Here is a 21,331-nt window from a genome sequence, read left to right on the forward strand (position 1 = left end):
GGTAAAATTACTGCTTTGATTATATATGTTGATGACATGGTGGTGACAGGAGATGATCAAGAAGAAATTGAGAGCTTACAACGACACTTGGCCTTAGAGTTTGAAATGAAACAACTTGGAGATTTAAAATACTTTCTCGGAATCGAGGTAGCCCGCTCAAAGAATGGTATTTTCTTGTCTCAACGAAAATACGTTCTTGACTTGTTAACTGAAATAGGTATGCTTGGATGTAAGCATGCAAATACCCCTATTGAACAAAATCACAAGTTGTTTAATTGTTTACATGCAACTTCTACTGATAAAGCAAGATACCAGAGACTTGTGGGAAAATTAATTTACTTGTCCCATACTAGGCCAGATATTGCTTATTCAGTATGCGTAGTAAGCCAGTTTATGCATGATCCTCGTAAACCTCACATGGATGCTGTGGAACGCATATTGCGATATTTAAAGTCTGCTCCGGGTAAAGGGTTATTGTTCAGCAAGAATAATCACTTGAAGGTAGAAGGTTACACTAATGCAGATTGGGCTGGTTCATCTGACGACAGAAAATCTACATCAGGATACTTTACTTTTGTAGGGGGCAACCTTGTGACTTGGAGGAGTAAAAAACAACAGGTGGTAGCAAGGTCAAGTGCAGAAGCTGAATATAGAGGCATGGCTTTTGGAGTATGTGAGTTACTATGGTTGAGGAACTTGCTTAAGGATTTGGGTATTCACTCTCAGGAGACAATGAAGCTGTATTGTGACAACACTTCTGCTATAGAGATTGCTCATAATCCAGTCCAACACGATCGGACGAAGCATGTGGAAATTGATAGGCACTTCATTAAAGAAAAACTTGAAGCCGGAATCATTGCTTTCCTGTTTGTGAAGTCTGCAGACCAACTAGCCGATGTCCTTACCAAAGCTGTTGCCAGCAGTGTTTTTAGTCACTCTTTAGACAAGTTAGGCATGTGTGATATACATGCTCCAACTTGAGGGGGAGTGCTAGAATTAAGGATATGATTTAGTCAATATTTGATTTGGTCAATATCCTTAATTGTGTAATCTTATTTTATGCCATAAGTGTAGAATATTTCCATGTAATCTTGTATTCTTTCCTTGTTAATGTTTGTACTATATATATTGTACAACTACGATGAATGGAATTATCAGAAAATTACTCCACAATTGTGTTTATTTTCAGTTTTTGTTAACGGAAATGCAGATAGTTGGTTTTATGAATGAAGTACTAGTTACATACGATTAAGTCACGTATTATATTGACAATAAGAGTAACTGTTCTGTTTCGTGGATGTTCTAGGTCAGTGCCAAAATGTACCGGAGGAATACGAACACTTACCGTTTGTGAAGTGGAATGCTTCCCTTTATCAATTGCACTGTGTGATAGGAATTGATTCGTAGACTGGACTGAATGCAATTATATGCAGAGGAATTGGAGAGTTTATGTTACGTTAAACCGAAAATTTAAGGGCTTTATTAACCTTCCAGCTATTGTGCTATTTGCAGAGTATCGATGACGTGCAGAGTATCGATGACCTGTGACAACAAGAGCCGTATGCTGTGGAAGGTCCCTTTGAATGGTATTTGTGTGGAGTGGATCACAGCTTCTTTACATAGGATTTCGAACGCTTATTAGCGGTAGTATGTTTACTATGTAGTGCATGGTTCGTTGTACGTAAATGGTATCTCTGTGGAGTGGATTGTAGCCATGTCTGCTTTTGGATGTTAACTAACTATAAAAGACCAACTAAGCTTACAATTTGGTTCATTTGAATTGTATTCGTGTGGATAACGGATCGCAACTTCTTTACTTATGGATTTCAAACGCTTATTAGCAGTAATATGCTTACTGTTATGCTTACTATGTAGTGCATGGTTCATTGTGAATGGTATCTTTGTGGAAGGGGATTGTAGCTCTCTCTTCTTTTGGATGTTAACAGAACTTCAAAAAAAAGGACCAACTTAGCTTACAATTTGGTCATGGCACTTCTCAGATGATCCATACATTGTACTCTAAAGCATTATTTACTTATGTTAGTTAGAGTGTTGCTATATGTACCGATTGGGGGGAGGGATTTCATACCGACGGCCGCCGGTGGGCCGTCTCCGGCTACCGGACGGCCAATCCGAGCCGTTCAAAAATTCTAAAAAACAAAACCGAGAGGCCCAGCGCGGGAATCAACGGCATTCGAGGTGTGTAGGGTGCTTGATCCAAGCATCCCTTTTTCGTGTATATACACGTATATACATATACACACGAAAAGAGGTGCTCGGATCAAGCACCCTAAACACCTTGGATGCCATTGATTCTCGCGAGGGTCCCCTCGGTTTTTTTTTTTAGAATTTTTGGACGGCTCGGATCGGCCGTCCGGTGGCCGGAGATGGCCCGCCGGTACTAAATCCCTCCCCCAAAATCGGTACCTCTATCATTCACCATTTACTTATATAGTGTCATCCTATTAAATTCTGGATTTAAAGCTGCATGTCGCTTTAACAATTTGTTCGGCTTCCTCTTCTCTTTTTTTTTTTTTCTCTTTCTCCGAATCTTCTGGTTCCTACGTAAATTACGTATCGTGATAGTTCGTGCAATTGCGTCAATTTAACCCAACAAATGTTAGATAATTGCACCAAAGACCTTGAAATATACCGGTGGTGTGCCTCTTCCTGCAGGGCAAAATAAACATCAGTTAGAACTTCTTCTTTTTTTTTTCTATTGTTCAATATGTCAAACGGACATGGGCACGGTGCTAGTAGTTAATTAATTTGCCGTTCTGAAAATGTAGGATACACAGGAAACAAGCGTCAACAAAGAAGGGTGAATTTATAATAGAACTCAACTCCCCATTTCTTGAAAATGTCTCACGGAATTCTCAGAACTCTCTCTTCAAGAATATACGTTTAGTCGCAAAAGCACGTTCTTTATTAAAGAAGCTCAAGCTCGTTGCTTTCGAGGGCCAATATTTGGAAATCCATGGTACATTAAAATTGCTTTTGCTGGCATGTCCACTGGAAGAGCTAACCCTAGGAAAAGATGCCCTTCCCTAACGCACCTGAACATCAAGCTTAGCAGACTGAAATTAATGACAAAGGAATGACAATGATTGGAAATAGGTGCCGAAATCTCCAATATTTGGACATTGAATTATGCAAAGAAGTGACAGATAAAGGGGTAATGGAGGTGGTGAGGAACAAACAAATGAACATAAATTTTCCTTCAACGTTAATGTTGCCGAGTTGGGAGCCTTAAAACGGTGAAACCTAATCAAGGAACTTGTTGAAGTTGAAAAAAAGACTTGTCATCACATCATTCTGGTGACAGTACTGTCCCAGTAAAAGTATTTGCAAGAAAAGAACTTTCCTGCGTCAATGCCAAAACAACTTTTCTCAGCTTCCTCGTTCTTTTTGTTATTTGAAAAGAATTTTTCAAAAAATTCCCCCTAGATTCTTCCTACTTCTAACATTTCTTTCTCTATCTTTCTCCACTTATTACCCCTACTATTTTTCAAAAAACTTTTCAAAACACAAACCAAACACAGTTGGCTTTCTGAGTTTTAAATTGTATGACAAATGCAGATAATGAGTAATGGAATTTTCAAGAGTCCAGTGCACAGAGCAGTGACTAACTCGGAAAAGGAGAGGACCACTCTGGCTGGCTGTGTTTTGTAGTCCACAAGCAGAAATGAGAAATTTTTCGGTGCCAGGTGGGTATATCCCACGTGATACCTTTCTCAGCATATTCGGGTCGTTCAGTACATTTTTAGACGGTTTGAATTGAAACCCTCTCTCTCATCTGGCACGGGATCTTCTGTCCGATTTTCCTTGTCCCAGCCCTCTGGCGCCCCACTCCTCAAACAATGACACGCGTAGGTCACACCAAAACCAAAAGGCTAAGCTACACCCAATCTTTTTCTCTACTGTGGAACCCTTGCCGACGAAACACAATTTTCTCTCTTCGGCATATCACCTCCTCTGTCATCGATAGCATCCTCATCTTCCGCCGGCGGTGGCGGCCCGCCATCACGATAGTCAAGGTCCAAAGTTCACATAGATCTTTTGAGAAAGAATTATTTGTTTTGAAAGGATTCTTTCAACAAATCTGAACCATTAAAAACACTTTTGAACGGACGAGATAACATAGATTGCTAGAGACTTGGATCGCAGAAAAGCCTAAATTCTTTTACTATTACATACATGATTGATTAATGTTAGGGCTGGAAATGAATTATGCCACTCACGAGCAACTCATGGCTTGGCTCAGCTCGAGCTCAAAGTTTAAGCTTGTAAAATAGATGGACTGAGCTCATCATTTTAAAGCTCAGCTAGGTTTGAAAAAACTCAACTCGCTTGTCTAAGCTCGGCTCATCAATAAAGACTATTGGTAAATAAACCAGACTTTTCAAACTCAATTTTTAGGATTGTTAATAAAGAGCTCAACTCAAATATTTTCTGAAAAAAGAAAGTAACTCGGCTCAGATCGTTAATAACTTGGCTTGCCTCGGGGGTGTTTCACTTTTCAAAAAAAGTAATTTTTGGACAAAAGAAGTACTTTTTGAAAAAAGAAAGTAATTTCAAATTCAAATATAATGAAAATAAAAAATATTTTTTCAATTTTTTTTGCACCGTTTAAAAGATCTTAATGAAATCTATCAAATAAGATCCATATTGGTAGAAAAATTATTTGCATAAATACATAATTTTTAAGTTTAAAATTACCTTCTTTTTTTTCATAAAATACTTTTCTTTTTTTTTTTAAGTGGAACACCCTCTCAACCCGTTTTGTTTGCACAATTTCAAGTTTTAACGTGGATAAAGTGGGTCAACTGTATTGTACTTTACTGTTTGTCCCCAAGCTAGCTTTAGCTCAAAACTTGTCAAACGGCTGCCTTGTGCAAACCCATTTCCCAAGATTTTCTCACCTTAGCCATGGCGGAATCACTGTCAAAGCCAGTCCAAGAACTGATCGTCAGCGGGGGTGAACTGCCGGAAAAATACATATACAAGAAGGGTGAAAATGCAGCCACTGATGTTTCTTATCCACCGATTGAGGTCCCAGTAATTGATCTGAGTCTCCTCGCATCTCAATCCGCTGCCGGAGAAGAAGAGCTAGGAAAACTCCGATCTGCTCTTGGCTCCTGTGGTTGCTTTCAGGTTTCACTACTTGCTTGTCTAAAAAATCAATTTGTTTTTCCCAGTTGGGTTTTTTGGTAAGTGGGTTTTGTGTCTCGTTGACTGAATGGGGTGATTTGTTGGTTATGCACTTATGCTATTCTGTGATTAGTGGGTTTGGCTGATAAACGAGGCGGACGAGCTGATTAGTTTGATTGTTCAAGTTTGGTTTGAAACTTAACTGGTCTATCTTGTTTTTTACAAACGAGCCGATCTCGAGCGAGCTTTAATCGAGTGGATCTGGACTAACTTGAATTTTAAACATCATAAGCCGAACGAGTCGAGTAGAATTAGCAACATGTTCAGACTTCATTTGGAAGCTTAATGAGCTTCAATAGATGTTCATGCTTAGTTTGTCTATGTGGAGCAATCTATGGAAAAAGAAGAGAAGGAAGGAAAAGGGCATGTTAGCATTTGAAAAGGGAATAGGAGCTAATAATTCAAGTCTTTTTAGGTGGGTCTATGAGATAACAGATTTGAACATATATCTGCAAAATATCTCCATTTGGTTTGGTCTTTTATAAAAAAGAAAATGAGTCACAATTTTGCTGGCCTTCCAAGCACAGCCTTACGTATTTCATTTTTTGATTTGTTGAATGCTGGTTTCGGAATTTCAGGCTATAAATCATGGAATGACAGCCTCTTTCCTAGACCAAGTGCATGAAATTGGCAAACAATTCTTTGCACTTCCCATTGATGAGAAACAGAAATACACAAGGACAGTTGGTGACATTGAAGGGTACGGGACTGATTCAGTGCTTTCGGAGCATCAAACTCTTGATTGGACCGATCGGTTGTATATTACAGTATACCCAGAAGACAAGATAAAGCTCAGATTTTGGCCTGAAAATCCTGAGAATTTTAGGTATGTCAACCATCATGCTACTAAAATCTTGTGAGGAAGATATATGTTCTTATAGAAAATGATTCATATTTTAGGGTCATTGTTCCCTTGTTTGCCAAATGAGAAAGCAGACGATGATTTTGAAATTTAAGGAAGAATTCAGTTTCCTTTGTTTCCTCTTTTAGTTTCATTGATTGGAAGGGCAGGGGAACACCCTCCAAACCTCAAGTAGTTACAACTGACCAGACCAAGGTCTGACAGGTCTATTCAAGCAATGCCCCCCAAACCCCATTAGTTTCTTGGTTATAACAACCGGGGAACTATAGACAGAAAGCCCTACATTGGGAAACTATCACAGTAGCCTTGGAAAGGGATGAGACCAGTTATGTTGTAGGGGGAGCGGATAGTGAAATCTTGTCTCTTCTGCAGAATTTCCTTTTTTTGTTTCGTTGATTGGAAGGACAGGGGGACCCCTACAAACCTCAGTAGTTACAGCCGGCCAGACCAAGGTCTGTACAAGCAATGCCCCAAAAATCCGCATTAGTTTCTTGCTTCTAACCACCAGCAAACTATAGATAGAAAGCCCTACGTTGGGAAACTATCACGGTAGCCTTGGAAAGAGATGGGACCGGTTATATAGTAGGGGGAGGAGATAGTGAAATCTCGTCTCTTTAGCTGACCAACTCTCTTTTTCTTCGAATCATGGCAGGTCTACTTTCCATATTTCCCTGTATAAGGCAAAAATGAACGACGATTGCTTCGTCGCAACCTAACCTCTTAGAAAGGTTCACACCCCAAGCGTAAGGCTAGGTCGTTGAAAGCATAATAACCAGTAAGACCGGAATCGTTCCCACAGAGAAATCTTCTTAAGCGAATTCGGATTAGATGTTGCGTAGAGAGCTGTGGCGTTCAAGTGGCCAACTTTGGTATTTGAATTGAATGACGAATTTAAACTTGGAATTAAACTAGATTAGAGATGGCTGAGTCAAAGGAATTGATTACCCACGACTTAGCCATCAAACGGTTTCTTCATCTAACTCAAGAGTGGACTGAAACCGTCCGGATTCCACTAGAAGAATTAAAAACTGAAGACTACTTATAACTTAACTCAAAGCTCTGATTCAAATTGAACTCATTTAACGCAGGTGAGAGACGAAAAAGAATCGTTTGCACGCATAGGATTATCAAGCACGTAGCACAAGGCGATAAACTTCATGATCAAAGAAGCTACCAATCCCCATGATCAATACTAGACATCATGGGTTTAATTCATTCAAAAATCTTGAAATTAAGCTAAAGATTAAGAGAAACCATTTAATCGACTAAATCATAGAGTGAATCTCACCCCATGACCAAACCTATATACTAACTCATGGCAAAAAGACTAGAAAAAGAGTTAAGCAAAGAAAACATGTTTCACCAATAAAAACGAAAATAAACTTGATTTATAAGAAGATCCAAACCACACGAACAACTTTAATACACGAGAAATTAACTTAACACAATTGTTTGCTTGTGTTCTTGAAGGAAACAAGTGAGAAAAGCTTGAAACAAAGCTATGGAGAAACCTAAAGCAAAAACTAGAAAACTTAGGCCTAAAAACTAACTAATGACCATCCCTTCCATAAATGGCATACAAGCCTATTTATAGGGCTTATAAAATCAGCCTTACAATGGACAAAAAGGCCCCTAAAATATCCCAAAAACAAATTAGAAGTAGAAACTTTCCATACATGGAAGGTTGAAAAATTCAGCAAAAAAGTGCTGGTCGAAGAGCATTGGTACCGGTACCACAAAAATGAGGTATTGGTACCAATCCAACTGTCTTCCATTCAGCACAAAGGTACCGGTACCATGTTTTTGAGGTATCGGTACCATTGTCTGCAAAACTGCAAAACATGGCAGCTTGGCCTTTGAGCTCTTGCGATGTCCCGACGCCCTTCCGATACTTCAATACTCGATCAACGGGACTTGACGGAGGTGTGCCATGTGGTCTAGGTCTCTCGAATACCCTCGAGGGCTATCCTTGATGCATTTGCCTCACTTGATACACTTTGGCACGATCCTCACCAACTTGACCACCGAGTGGCCTCTGGGGCTTCTTGAGGTACCGTTAGGTTCCGCTAGCAAAGAAATGGGTACTGGCGGGTACTTGGACACTTGGCTGCACCCCGATACATCCCTTGGCGCTCAAACACGCCTTATCAGCACGTTTTACCTGAAACATCCTCAAACAAACCTTACGTGCAATATCGCATAAAAACGACAACATATATGTACAAACACAACATACTAGAGGACTTAAACACCAAGAATATGCATTATTGGGTGCTTATCAACGATAAAAGCGCAAAGCTATTTGCTTCACTTTTCTACACCCTTTTTCTTCCTCTTTTTCCAAGTTAGTTTAGGGGGTGTCCTTGTGGATGATGAGCTCTCTTACAAGGCATGGTACCTAAATTCGATATAGCGTGACTTCCGCCAGTTTTATTTTCTCTTCTCATATTCCTCTCCTATCAATCATAAAATGAAATACAAAATAGGAAAGAAGATATGTCATCTTCTGTATCGAACCAATTTTATCGATTGTGTCAGAAGGAGAGGAAAAGAAGTTTGGTAATTCTCTTCCTTTTTCTTTACAAAAGCAAAACTGGAAATTTTTACCCTTTCCCTAGATTTCTCTATCAGAGTATTTTCTTTTCTTTCTCTTCACTTCCACAAGTTCCAAGCAGGAAAAAATATAACATGTTTTAGATGATATTGCAGGGAAATTTTAAATGAATATACGAGAAATTTATCACTTATGAACGAGTTCCTCCTTAAATCCATGGCAAAGTCATTGAACATAGAGGAAGACTGTTTTCTGAAACAGTATGGAGAGGGAGCAATGATGACTGCAAGATTTAACTTTTACCCTCCGTGTCCGAGGCCTGATCTTACTCTGGGTGTCAAAGCACACGCGGATGCATCAACAATTACCTTTCTGTTGCAAGACAAAGTAGTGGAAGGCCTTCAAATTTTGCTAGATGGACAGTGGTTCAGAGTTCCCATTGTTCCCCATGCTATTCTCATTAATGTTGGTGATCAAGCAGAGGTAACTGAACTTGGTTCAAGTGTTGAGTGTGTCGACTTTTGTCAATGATCAAATTGAATATTTCAGATGATTTGCGGTATTAATTATAACAACAATTAGTGACTAAACAAACTATGAATTTACTAAAGTACTGTTCAGTATTGTGCTGTGTTTTCGTTTTCGAAATTTAGTTGTGTCCAGAATAAATCTCCTAAAAAATTTATTTTTAAGAAAATGGTGACAGTCTCTAGAGCACATTAAGGAACTTTTTTTAAGAAAAAAAAAGAAGGAAGTTTAACTTTGTTGAAAACCATTTTTGCTGAAATCGAAAAAATGACTGTTTGCCTTTCGAGAACAGTTTTCTCAAAAACCGATTTCGAAACAGCTATTCCACTAGGCAGATTTCAAAACAGAAATCGAAAGTTCAAACACATTTTCCTATCAATTTTATTTCCAGGCTAGAACAATTCTCAAATGTATGAAAAGGCCAAAAGATTGATCATGTTCTCTGTGAATGGGTGGTCTTCTGAAAATTTTCTCCGAAGCAGTTTCCAGAAACAGTTTTCAAATAAATTTTTTGTTTTCCAGAAGAGAAATAGTTTTCAAATAAATTTTTTGCTTTCCAGAAGAGAAACAGTTTTCAAATAAATTTTTTGTTTTCCAGAAGATGAAACGCAAAATGGTTACACCAGTTATCGAGCTTTCACTTATAATTTTCTACTAGCTGTCAAATGTAGAGTTGATCTTTACTGTTGCTGTATCATGTGTACAGATGATGAGTAATGGAATGTTCAAGAGCCCAGTGCACAGAGTGGTGACAAACTCAGAGAGGGAGAGGCTCACTCTAGCTGTATTTTGTCTCCCGGATGCCAAAATGGAGATTGGGCCGGTGGAGGAGCTCATCGACGAAAAAAGGCCGAGGTTGTACAAGACAATGAAAGATTATGTGGCTATCTATTTCGAGAACTACCAGTTAAACAAGAGACCAATTGATGCAGTGAAGATTTGATGTTTTTCCAACATTTCATCATTTGTGGTTTCTATGCAGTTATGATGAAGCTTTTGGGATTTAGGTGGGAGACAAATTCCAGTTTGAAGTTTTTTTTTCCTCCCCCAATATACAGAAATAAGGCTTGTTATTCCTTGAGCATTTGTGTGGAAGGCAGAAGCAGAGGCTTGAAATTAGTGAACTGACTTGTAAAAGATGAATGCAGTAATTCAAAGGAGTTTTGTCCGTGATTACTTATCATACACAATAGAGTCGAGCCGTGTTCAAACTGGCCTTGTTCCACCAAGCTTTTTGGGCTTTTCGAGAGTTTTGTTCTTATCAAAAAAAAATTGTGTTCGCTAGTTTTACGCCAAATTTTTGTAGATTATTGATTCGTCTAGACAAGAGGAATCGGAAAAGTAATTTCTTTTACTTTTATCCAAATATTTTTGAAATTAACAAAGTAAAGCCTAAAAAGCTTACTTTTGGGGCTTTATCTTGGATATTTATACTCCAGTAAATATTTGGGTAAAAGTTTGGCTTTTTGGGCTTTATCTTGGATATTTCTAAAAGTATTTGGGTAAAGGTAAAATATTTGGATTTTCTGATTTCTCTCGTCGGAACGCATCAATAATCCATAAATGTTTGGCGTGAAACTAACAAACACATTTTTTTAAATAAAGACAAAATGCCCAAAAAGTTTAGCGGAACAAGGCATGATTAGTTGTCAATTTCAAAGGAACAAGGCATGATTAGTTGTCAATCTCAAACGAACTGTAATCAAGTCGACGTCGAGTATCTTGATGTTTCTGTACAAAATCATCTATGTTCATCAAGGATCGTTGAAGCTTGATTTGTTCATCGGTTAAGTCAATCTGATATGAACTCTTCTCATTGTTAAAATTAGATTTGCACGTAAAATAAATTGGTATCAAACAAGTTTTACTCGAGTCGAGTTCAAATACTGTAGTTAGTTTTCATATGGCATAAGTCAAGCCGCGCAGCAACTTGTTTAAAAGCTTGGAAAACTTAATGAGTTTCAAAAAAGGATCAAGAAAGATAACAAAACATCTAAATGCAGAAGAAGCAAGTGTATATGGCTGAAGCCTGCTTGGCCTTAGCACAATGAATAAATATCAGTGAAGTAGTCACAATAAAGATGGAGCTCCCCCAGAAACAAAAAATGAATTCTACGGTTTCTACCATTGCTGCTTAAATAAACTTAAGAAAGCCCTCCTACCTAGTCCAAGAAAGAAAATAAATACTCCTAGGTGAAATGGAAAAATCCTGCAGAGCTAAACAAAAAAACTGAAAAGATCCTCCAAACTCGGAGGCTAGGAAATTAATCCAAAAATACAGGGGTCGTGCACCACCAGAATGTTGCAGACGCCAATGGTTCCCATTGCGCTGCGTAGAACAAGTTGTCATTATTCCATAGAGTAACAAAGCACCTTCAGAAAAAGTAAAATAGCCGGTCAGAGGGGTAAGCCACATAACGTCAAATAAAATACAAATCACACATAACGTCGAATAAAATACAAATCAAAAGGAGGTTAAAAGGAGGTGCAAACAATGTAAAATGCATTGACAACCTCAAAAAGGAGTTTTGGTTGGCCTCGGCCTATTGAACCACAAAAATGATACAGTCGATTCAGTGAGAAACGGTTTACAACCCTACTCTGCTTGATGGCATTTCAAGGGATATGTGCTAAACAGAATGAAAATATGAGCATTGCCACAAGGGCAGAAAACTGTACAGGAGATCAAATAATCAGCAGTGGCAAGTCATTGATTTTCTCACTGTAAAGAGAGAGGTCCATCCACGTCGCTTTATTTTCAAAAATTAAATACCACTACCATGTCATTTGAGTAAAGGCTTCTCTACAGAATATACCGAAACATCAATGTAAATAAAATACCCTTGTGATGCGGTGTTCGAATTTTTAAAACTAATTTTTCTCTACCTTTTTGAGTCTCAAATTTCCAGATTTATCTGCCCCATGCCCCATGGTGCCCATCCCACCAAAAGATAGGATAAGAAAAGGAATATTAACACAAGTTTTATGCCACCTAAATTCCAGACCATTAAATAACAGAGGAACGAGTTTAGCATGATTTGAGTTACTAACATACTTCCCAGAACTGAACTGAAATTATCATCCAAGTAAAATGAATACAACAAGACTAAAAACAATATTCAAACTAGAACGCAATCACGTACCAGACACATACCGAGATTATAGATTCTCAATTGTTTTGGGATTCTAGATCCTCTGAACCCTCTGATCCCTCTGCCTTTCCAAACAATTGCTTCCTCAGAATATCATGCAATTGCCCAAACAACTCTTTCTTCAGCGATTCAAATGCCAGGTCCAACCGCTCCAACTCCTCCAAAGCATTCTTGTTGTACATAAACAACCCATAATACAGATCGAAACTGTCACTAGCCGTATTCTCAACCAAATCCAACAACGTCTCATACCCTTTCGTGTTAATCGGTGTTGATTCCAGCTTCAACTTCTCAAGAATCCTACCCATTGTATGAGTAATGAATTGTGTCCCAGCTGCGTGTCGATCGTGATCTGCACACGACATTTCAACCATTCTACACCCCTCTTTCGCGAAAATATCAAGAAATTTCTCGCACCGCGAAACCCTAGATTCATCAGTTCCAATTCTGACCTTCTCATAGACAAATGGAAGCTTATTCCAACCGTCTTTTCCACTCTCAGGTCCAAACATTGGGTGTGTGCACAATATATCAAAATCCAACGGCAGCATTTGCACAAGCAAACTCCTAGGGAATTCTTTCACTGACAGTACATCTACAAACAATGTACTTCGCTTCAATCTTTGAAATGGCAATGACCGAAGGACTTTCTCGGTCGAGAGAATTGAGGTGCAAAGGAGAATTACCTGTTGAAAGTTCAAAACAATAACATTACCTCTCTGCCTAACTTATTGCTACCCGTTTCTAACAATGGGTATGCTCTAAAGGTGAGGTAAAACACATGCTATACTTATCTATGGCTATACGTTCTGCCGAATTTGGCAAAAGGTATAGCTATTGCTACTATTAGCATGTTCAATTGTTCCTACTTCTCTCATTATGAGGCCCACATATAGCAATGCAATATTGCAATGTAAGCATTTTGTGCAAGAATACAAGAAATAGCGTGCGCAGAATTTTAGAGCAACATTTCACAAAGATATAGCATTTTGAGAGCAAATCAAGCCAATAGCCATTTGTCTTGCTAAAGCCAAGATTTATTTGGAAACATTTTAGTCCACTCACCGTCATTTTTGTTGATGCCAAAAATAGCAATGCCATTGGCACCAAAGATGGCATTGTCATTTCTCCGCTTACATCCAAGCCCATTAATAGGATTTAAAAAAGGGAGATGAATTTAATTCAATGGTCTCACTTTGAGATGCAGTCAAAATGGCACCAAACCCGTGCACTACTATTGCTATTTTCCAGGAGTTAGAAAACTAGGTTTGGACGTGCTCGACATCGACATATCAAATACTAGTAAAACATAGCAGTACAGAGCCACTACATCAATTGTACGAGAGTCTACAAGATAATTAAGCCTAACAATTCAACCTTCAAGATATATAAGCCCATCAAAGGGACCATACCCAACCAACTACAAGTCCCAATAGGGGGAGAAATAATCCCGACAAATGCAAAGACAAGAACACCCACACGTGGGATGACTCGAACTCGTGACCTCTTATTGACATGTAGGAGTCATTTCCAACTGAACAAGCCAAGTTGGTTCATATAGTTATTCAAAGAATGTAAAAAACCCAATTAATTGACAAAATCTGACTGTTACTACCTCAGGGTGTTCCTCGCAGAGATCATCGGCGTCAGAGAAGAAGGATGCGCCGAGGCTGGCAGCCACGTCGGAGTAATCGGACCGGGAGTAGGCGAGGATGGTATGGCCCTGGGGGATTAGGGTTTTGGCGAGGAACTGACCGAAGTTGCCGAACCCGATTATGGCGATCTTGAGCTTGCTGGATTTCTGGAACCGGTCGGAGAATCGGGATTCGAGGTCGAACGGCTGGGCGACGTCAAGGGCGCGGATTTCGAACCGGCGGCTGTGGTGAGGGTTTGGAGGGCGGAGACAGAGGCGATCCGCCGGCGGAGGGGGTGGGGGGGAGAGAGGGAGCCGGCGGTGGAGGGAGGAGCGGGTGATGAGTGGACGCTGGAGAGAGGAGAGAGCGGACATGGCGATATGTATGTATAAAATGTACAGGTTTGAGAGAGAGATGTACAGGTTTGAGAGAGAGAGAGACAGAGAGAGAGAGAGAGAGAGAGAAGAGAGAGACAGAGAGAGTCACCGACAGTGGGCGCTGAAATCCAGAGTCGTCATGGTGAATTTGCTGTTGGACAGTTGGACTGCTCTTGTGAGGTTTTTTTTTTTTTTTTGAAGAATTTGACAAACCTTTGAAGAATTATCTTCAACACAAAGAGAGAGGATTTATTGATAGATTTAAAAAGATAAATGAGAGAAATAAGGTAGGAGGTAAAAAGGAGGTTGGCTTGGCTTGCAGTTTGTGATGAGATAATAATTGTTATTTCGTGAGCACATGGTAATTTTTGGAGGCAAAAATTTTCGTGAATCGGGACTTGCTCGCGGGTAATTAATCAATCAGTGGTCTCGAGGCACCACCACAGAGTGCCGCAACATACTTCTTTATCACACATTTGGGCACTCATACATTTAGTCTGAAATCCCAAATGAACACGTGATGGAAAATGGCATTGGTACACAAAGGTGATGGAACCCTAAGAGTTTAATAAGTTTCTCTTGTCTGAAACTGGTGTAATAAAAAATTACTCTACAATAATATTTCGATTATTTCGATGTTAAAAGAAAAAAATCCAGTGGGATCCAGTGTTCTACTGATCCTTAGCTATCTCCGCCACTGTCCACGGTGATAGACCGATTCTTTCATTTCTTTGAGCCATTGGCCATCAGATGAAGAAAAATGACAAGAAGATACATTCGAACATCAAGGGCTGGAATCAAGATCAAATCCTAGACAAAGCAGACCTTGACATATGAATAGGCACTAGGTTGCACAGAAAAGTCACCTGAAATGTCCCATACTGATTTTGGCATGTCTCCGGTATATCTGACACGAATATAGCAACCTCTTAAGTACGCCGGTGCTTCATAGGGGAGCGTAGCGGTGTAGGCCGGATTACCCCTGATAGATAGACTCAAGCCTCCTTAATTAATTTGCCAATCCAAAGAAACAAAATAAAAAATCGTATGGGTTTAGGTATAACTGGTGGGTGTCCTATGAACCTCATACAAAGGTTTCCTTGCTTTATATTTTTTTCCCATAGAAGGAGAAAGCCATTTCCATACCAGCAAGAATTAGCTCCATTTCCTTTGCAGCAGTATCTCCAAGGGGATATGTGGAGATGGCTTGGGGGTTATGTGAAAAATTTATGAAAGAAAGCCTTGTAATCTCGGTCACTGCAGTTTGGATATTTTGGTTTAAAAGCTATATTTGTCGTGATTAGTGTTGCTTCTACTAAAAAGTGCAAAATTTCATAAAGAAGCATAACATATCATCACATGGGGTTCGCATTGTCTTTTATTTTACGATTTGAACTGTTCATGAGTCTTGTTGAGTAATTCATTCAAGTAAATAATTCAGCTAGTGAAATATTGGTAAATCCATTTGTCGAATCATTGTTGTAGATAAAAATGGACGGTCACATTCATCTTATATCTCAAGGCAATATGATTTATTAATTATAACTTGACTTTATTTTTAGTGGTTAAACATCGAAACCTTAAAAGAATCGAATTAATGAATGGGACCGTGGAATGTCGCGTTCCCCTCAAGACATCGGTCATGTGAGTATTACATGAGAAAATTGATTCTCAAAATCTAGATGTCAATTGACGATAGACTTGACAGTGCATTCCATGCCAAATTTAACTCATAAAAAGTTGCAATGAAAAGATTTTCTGATCAAACCTGGTGTAAGGTTTGGCTTAGTGTTCTATGTTTTTGTTTTACTCAATTTTTTTTCTTCCCAATTTTCTTAGACTAAAACCATAACTGAATCAGTTTAAGTTTCTCCAAAAAGAAATCTAAAACCAAACCAGATCAATAGCAAATCAATTCCAAACAAATCAATTTTTCATGCCAGTGATTTCGGTTGATTCAGTTCACCCTTTCTTACAAGTGCATGTGGACTTTGCTGCTCTGATCGCAGTCTTTCATTTTATCTAATTGTTGAGCTGATATCTAGGCTAGTGGACTGCTTTCAAGAATGTTAGACACACACTCGTGGATAGAACCCTTGCACACACTCATATTGGGCTCGTACCCAAAACGTGCGTGTGCAAGTCTTTGTGCCTTTTTGTTTATGTCTAGCGTTTTTCTTCAATTTTACAGCAACGACTAACAAGCTTGATACACTAGCCAGAAAAAAGAGGGGTGTGAATTAACAATGCCAGTGATACTCATTTTCAGAGTTTTTGGGTACGAATAGCATCTCACTCAGTCACAATTCATCAAAATAATACACACATACATAAGCACCTACACTAACACGAGAGGCGGGCCCAAATACCCCACACACATATACAAACGCTTAGACATGCACACGCAGTTGATGATCAAACAAACAAGGATACCTGAAGAACTAATGAGCAAAGATAGAGCGTTGCAGTTATAGTTGATTCCAAATGAGGAGGAGATGGAGCCAAAAACAAGAGCAGCACATATTGATTTTTCGTGAGGACCGAATAGGTCATATCCCATACCAGCAATATCACCATCAATGTCAACTATCACCTGGAAAAAAAGAAAGAAACAAAATTGAGAAAGCATCAGCCTCTGTTCGAAGTGACAGAATGTCTCTAATCAAGAAAATTGTCAGCATTGAATCGCATCTCTCTTCCTCTTGTTGCAAAGTATTACCCACGCAAATCGTCTTACAAAGAAGCATAACTCCGCTTCTCATAAGTGCAGCAATGAAAATATAGAACGAAATCTGGTAATGAAATACACACACAAAAAAAAAAAACACTTAACTGTAACTACGTGATCAGTCATAACAGCTTGATCACGAATACTACACGTTTACTCTAGATCAACGACCGCACCAGAAATTTTTCTCGTACAGACATTAAAAAGCTTCAAATGTTACAACGTAAGTATTAAATCTTGCTTATCGATGTTATGTATACTTGTGATTCAAGAATGGTTATGGGAGAAGTTAGGTTTATTGTTGGTATATCTATCAGGAATACATGCACTTCTATAACTAATTTTTCCCTATACATAAGTTCAAACACACACTTCTTGATTTTCTCTCGACAAGTTTCATCTTTCAAATTTCTCTTGACAAGTTTCATCTTTCAAAATCATTGCATAACAACTTGATTATAATATGTCGAAGCAACAGTTATGTGCTAGTAATTTGTAATTCCGAGTGACTGGGCAAATACAATATTGGCCTAAAGTAGATACAGTACCAATGAAGACTTCTTCTACGTTCTTGGCAAGGTGACCAGAATTAATGTTTCATTTTTTTCTCAGTAAACCAATAAGCTCAATTTGGTGTTCATGGCAATTCCGTTGCAAAAAAAAAAAGTAGAATCATGAACAGTGTTTGCATCATTTTAATTTTTACAATGTCTGTTCGTACATATATGCCCATTTCCTATCCTCGGAATGTCAAATTGCCAAACTGGGTGTGAAACATGAAGATATCATGTGGTACATGTGCAGTGGGTCAGTGATGTAGCGAAATCAGTAGAACTAACAAGCCAAAGGGGATGTTAACGCACCTGGGCCAATCGATTGTTGGGTCAAAGACGAATTTCTCGTCGATCATGACTTGAGGAATGTGTGCAATGAAGCGCCAATATTGGCCTTTCCTCTTTTCACATTGTCGTTTCAGTATCGGACATTCTTTAATAAACAAATGCAAAAGCGATGGAGGCAGCCCTTGCTCCGGAAACGATGCGAGCTTGGGGCAGTAAGAGATCGACAAATCCAAAAGCGACGGAGGCAGCCCTTGCTCCGGAAACGATGCGAGCTTGGGGCATTAAGAGATTGACAAATCCAAAAGCGACGGAGGCAGCCCTTGCTCCGGAAACGGGCAGCGACTGATATACAAATACGAAAGCAAGGGAGGCAGCCCTTGCTCCGGAAACGATGCGAGGTTGGGGCAGTCAAAGATCGACAAATCCGAAAGCGAGGGAGGCAGTCTTAGCTCTGAAATGGACGTGAGCTTGGGGCAATGCCAGATACAAAGATTTTCAAGAGAGAAGAGGTTTTCAAAGTCCTTGAAAGATAGCTTCTCCAGATTTGGGAATCTATCGATGTCCAGATTGACCAGAGAGGAGGGAAACGACAACATCTCATCTTCTGGAAAGGACCCCCCATCACAACTCCAAAGGAAGAGTTCTCTGAGAGAGTACAATCGGTGCAAGCCACACAGCTTATTGATGTCGAAATTGCTGATATGAAGTGAAGTGAGGTTGGTGAAGTAAGAGGAACTTCCTTCATCCCAAACGTGGGAGAGGAGTCTTGTACCCGCAGGAAAACCATCTACGGACAGCTGTTCAACAGAAGCGAGGCGGTTGTTGTTGTACGCGTGGTTTGGAAGGGGCTCTAGTTTCTTGCAGCTATAGATATCAAATTCCCTGAAATTGGTTGTGGGAAACCATCCTTCCGGAAGGGACTCCAGATTACCACACCCATATATCACCAGTCGACTGAGATTCTTGAGACCATTATTATTTTGCATGACATCTGGTAGGGTTTTGAGGTGATCACAACCGATGATCTCAACAGATTCAAGAGACGGACAATTGATCTTAATCCCCTCCTCTGCTATTAGTGACTTTAGCTCTACACACCTTTTAACCGTTAGTTCTTTGAGAGCGGGCGGGAGCCCACTTCCGGAACTTAAGTGCGTGAGCGATGAACAGGAAAAAAGCCACAGCTTCTCAAGATTATTCAGCAACGTCAAATCAGGTAGGGACACCAGCCCATCACACTCATGAATAAGCAACTCTTTCAGCGTAGACGGCAACAACGTTGTGAGTTCTTCGAAACCGCGGAGGGATAATTCTTGGAGTCTCGTCAGCCCTTGAAAAACCCAACTCGGTAGGCATTTGTGACCCTGAAAATTTTCCATTTTGAGGGAAGTCAGCGAGCTCAAGAGGCTATGGCATGAGTTTTTGAGCACTACTTGATCACCAACTTCTGAACTATCCAAGGAGTTGGCAATCGAAACATCTTTTAGATGCAAGGACACAAGTGAATCAAAGTGAAGAGTATTTCTCACTTCATTCAACTCTGTAGGGCTTGGGATCCACGCAACCACCAACACCGGGCACTCCTCAATATACAAATTTCTTAACCGAGGAAGATTTCTTGGCAACTCATGCAAAAGCTTGGGACATCTTTTAATGGAGAGCTCTGATAGGCGAGCAAATGCTTGAGCTCCAAAAGGAGTCCACTCTTTCCATTCGGGCATGTCGTCGAAGGTTAAAATCTCTAGAGCTAGAAAAGGATTTGGGCAACCCTGATGCAGAAATTTAATGGTTCTACTAAAAAATGAGGAGTTTTTTTTATCATGTCTTTTAATTTCTAGTCTAAATATCTATTCACAGTTTTTAGTGTTATTTGGTCGTTCGAAGAGTCATTTAGTCATTCAAAGAGTCTACCTAGTTTTCTGTATTCAAAGTAATTGTTTTCATTTAATTCTAGCTTTGAAAATCTAAGTTTATTTTTCTATGCTTGGACGGATGTTCCAAGTGTGCCTATAAATTAGGTTGCTATGAATGAAATCTAGAGGGTGTGTTGAATTAAAATAGTCTTTGGCTTGTGAGAAGATAATTCTTCTTGTTCATCGTTTCTGTATCTCTTAGGTGGATTCCTTTGAGTGGTGAGCGATCTCTACGTTCTGTATCCCTAGTTAAATCCTCGGGTGGTGATATCTGTATCCCGTTGGCTTTCTAACTTGGGTGGTGAGCGATTATCCCTTTATCCCTTTTTACCTTTCTTCCGTCCCATTTGAAAAATCCGCCGTCAGTTTGGTATCAGAGCTCTTGGGTTGTCATGGCTGGAATGTTTCAACATCAGCTAGAGGAGCAGCATCAAGCTTTTCGAAATCCATGTTTTATGGAGTCAGCAACAATACATGATTATGATCTTGCATGGCCATTCACAAGGAAAAAAGTTTCAGATCTAATTGTGGATTGGAATAAGCCACCAATTTTTGATGAAGAAGTCATTGAAGAAATTTTTGTTGAAGGTGACATAGGAGATTTTCTCGATGTTGTCAAACATGGAATTAAAATTGATCGAGAGGTTGATTGGGATTCACCTCCTAAATTTGACGAGTATCCGAATGAAGCCGATGATGTTCTACACTTAGTGGATGATACTAGAGATGACAATGGCGTTCGAATGGTTGAAGATACGAAAGTGGATGTTCAAGAGAAAATTGTTGAAGCCGCAGAAAACAAATTTCAAGACAATCACTATTATGAAGATCCTTTCTATCCAATGGACTTCATCAATTCATCTGATTCATGGATCATAAAGAAGCTAATTCTTGATTACATTATTTTAACTCGATGGACTGATTGGATGGATGTTTGTGTGAAGATTGGCAAGGTCGTAGCCCGTCTTCAGCATTCAACATGCTATTCAAGCAAGAATCCATGGGTTACGTACCTAGAGCAGAATTTAAAGGAAATCATTCATTCAGTTTTTGGCAACATTTTAAAGTTAAGGTACGAAAAAATTAATTTCAAGTACAAGATTGATGCAGACAAGATTTGGTGTTCTAAACAGTTTCAAGCCTTGGAAACTCGAGGACGAGTTTTTTCAACCAGGGGAGAATGATGCAGAAATTTAATGGTTCTACTAAAAAATGAGGAGTTTTTTTTATCATGTCTTTTAATTTCTAGTCTAAATATCTATTCATAGTTTTTAGTGTTATTTGGTCGTTCGAAGAGTCATTTAGTCATTCAAAGAGTCTACCTAGTTTTCTGTATTCAAAGTAATTGTTTTCATTTAATTCTAGCTTTGAAAATCTAAGTTTATTTTTCCTATGCTTGGACGGATGTTCCAAGTGTGCCTATAAATTAGGTTGCTATGAATGAAATCTAGAGGGTGTGTTGAATTAAAATAGTCTTTGGCTTGTGAGAAGATAATTCTTCTTGTTCATCGTTTCTGTATTTCTTAGGTG

The 21,331-nt window shown here is 39.2% G+C and overlaps 2 protein-coding genes and 1 pseudogene across 3 annotated transcripts; 1 reads left to right on the forward strand and 2 right to left on the reverse strand.

Annotated features, from left to right (window-relative positions):
* Nucleotides 1–4,799: 4,799 nt before the first annotated feature.
* LOC131299610 (flavonol synthase 1-like) lies at nt 4,800–10,331 on the forward strand. The gene is made up of 4 exons (XM_058325199.1): nt 4,800–5,154; nt 5,790–6,037; nt 8,783–9,110; nt 9,862–10,331. Exons 1-4 carry the CDS (start codon nt 4,930–4,932, stop codon nt 10,096–10,098), a joined length of 1,038 nt encoding a protein of 345 aa, XP_058181182.1. The 5' UTR covers nt 4,800–4,929; the 3' UTR covers nt 10,099–10,331.
* An 822-nt stretch (nt 10,332–11,153) lies between these two features.
* On the reverse strand, nt 11,154–14,315 carry LOC131299622 (arogenate dehydrogenase 2, chloroplastic-like). 2 transcript variants are annotated; one of them, XM_058325209.1, is made up of 3 exons: nt 13,923–14,315; nt 12,310–12,993; nt 11,154–11,528 (listed from the first exon to the last, which is right to left on the reverse strand). In XM_058325209.1, exons 1-2 carry the CDS (start codon nt 14,313–14,315, stop codon nt 12,325–12,327), a joined length of 1,062 nt encoding a protein of 353 aa, XP_058181192.1. In that variant the 3' UTR covers nt 11,154–11,528; nt 12,310–12,324. The 2 variants fall into 2 exon arrangements, with proteins under 2 accessions (XP_058181192.1, XP_058181199.1); XM_058325216.1 differs by having other exon boundaries at nt 12,299–12,993.
* A 2,060-nt stretch (nt 14,316–16,375) lies between these two features.
* The window catches only part of LOC131299616 (putative disease resistance protein RGA3), a 32,644-nt pseudogene continuing 27,688 nt past the window's right edge, over nt 16,376–21,331 (reverse strand).

Source organism: Rhododendron vialii, chromosome 1a (genome assembly GCF_030253575.1).
Source record: "Rhododendron vialii isolate Sample 1 chromosome 1a, ASM3025357v1".
NCBI lineage: Eukaryota > Viridiplantae > Streptophyta > Magnoliopsida > Ericales > Ericaceae > Rhododendron > Rhododendron vialii.

Bases quoted from the DNA above. Each gene is read 5' to 3' on its own strand.
- LOC131299622 (XM_058325209.1), bottom strand. From the start codon at position 14,315: ATGTCCGCTCTCTCCTCTCTCCAGCGTCCACTCATCACCCGCTCCTCC. The intron at 12,994-13,922 runs GTAGTAACAGTC...AACTTTCAACAG, and splicing joins TCTGCGAGGAACACCCTGAG to GTAATTCTCCTTTGCACCTC.
- LOC131299610 (XM_058325199.1), top strand. From the start codon at position 4,930: ATGGCGGAATCACTGTCAAAGCCAGTCCAAGAACTGATCGTCAGCGGG. The intron at 5,155-5,789 runs GTTTCACTACTT...TCGGAATTTCAG, and splicing joins GCTCCTGTGGTTGCTTTCAG to GCTATAAATCATGGAATGAC. The intron at 9,111-9,861 runs GTAACTGAACTT...TCATGTGTACAG, and splicing joins ATGTTGGTGATCAAGCAGAG to ATGATGAGTAATGGAATGTT.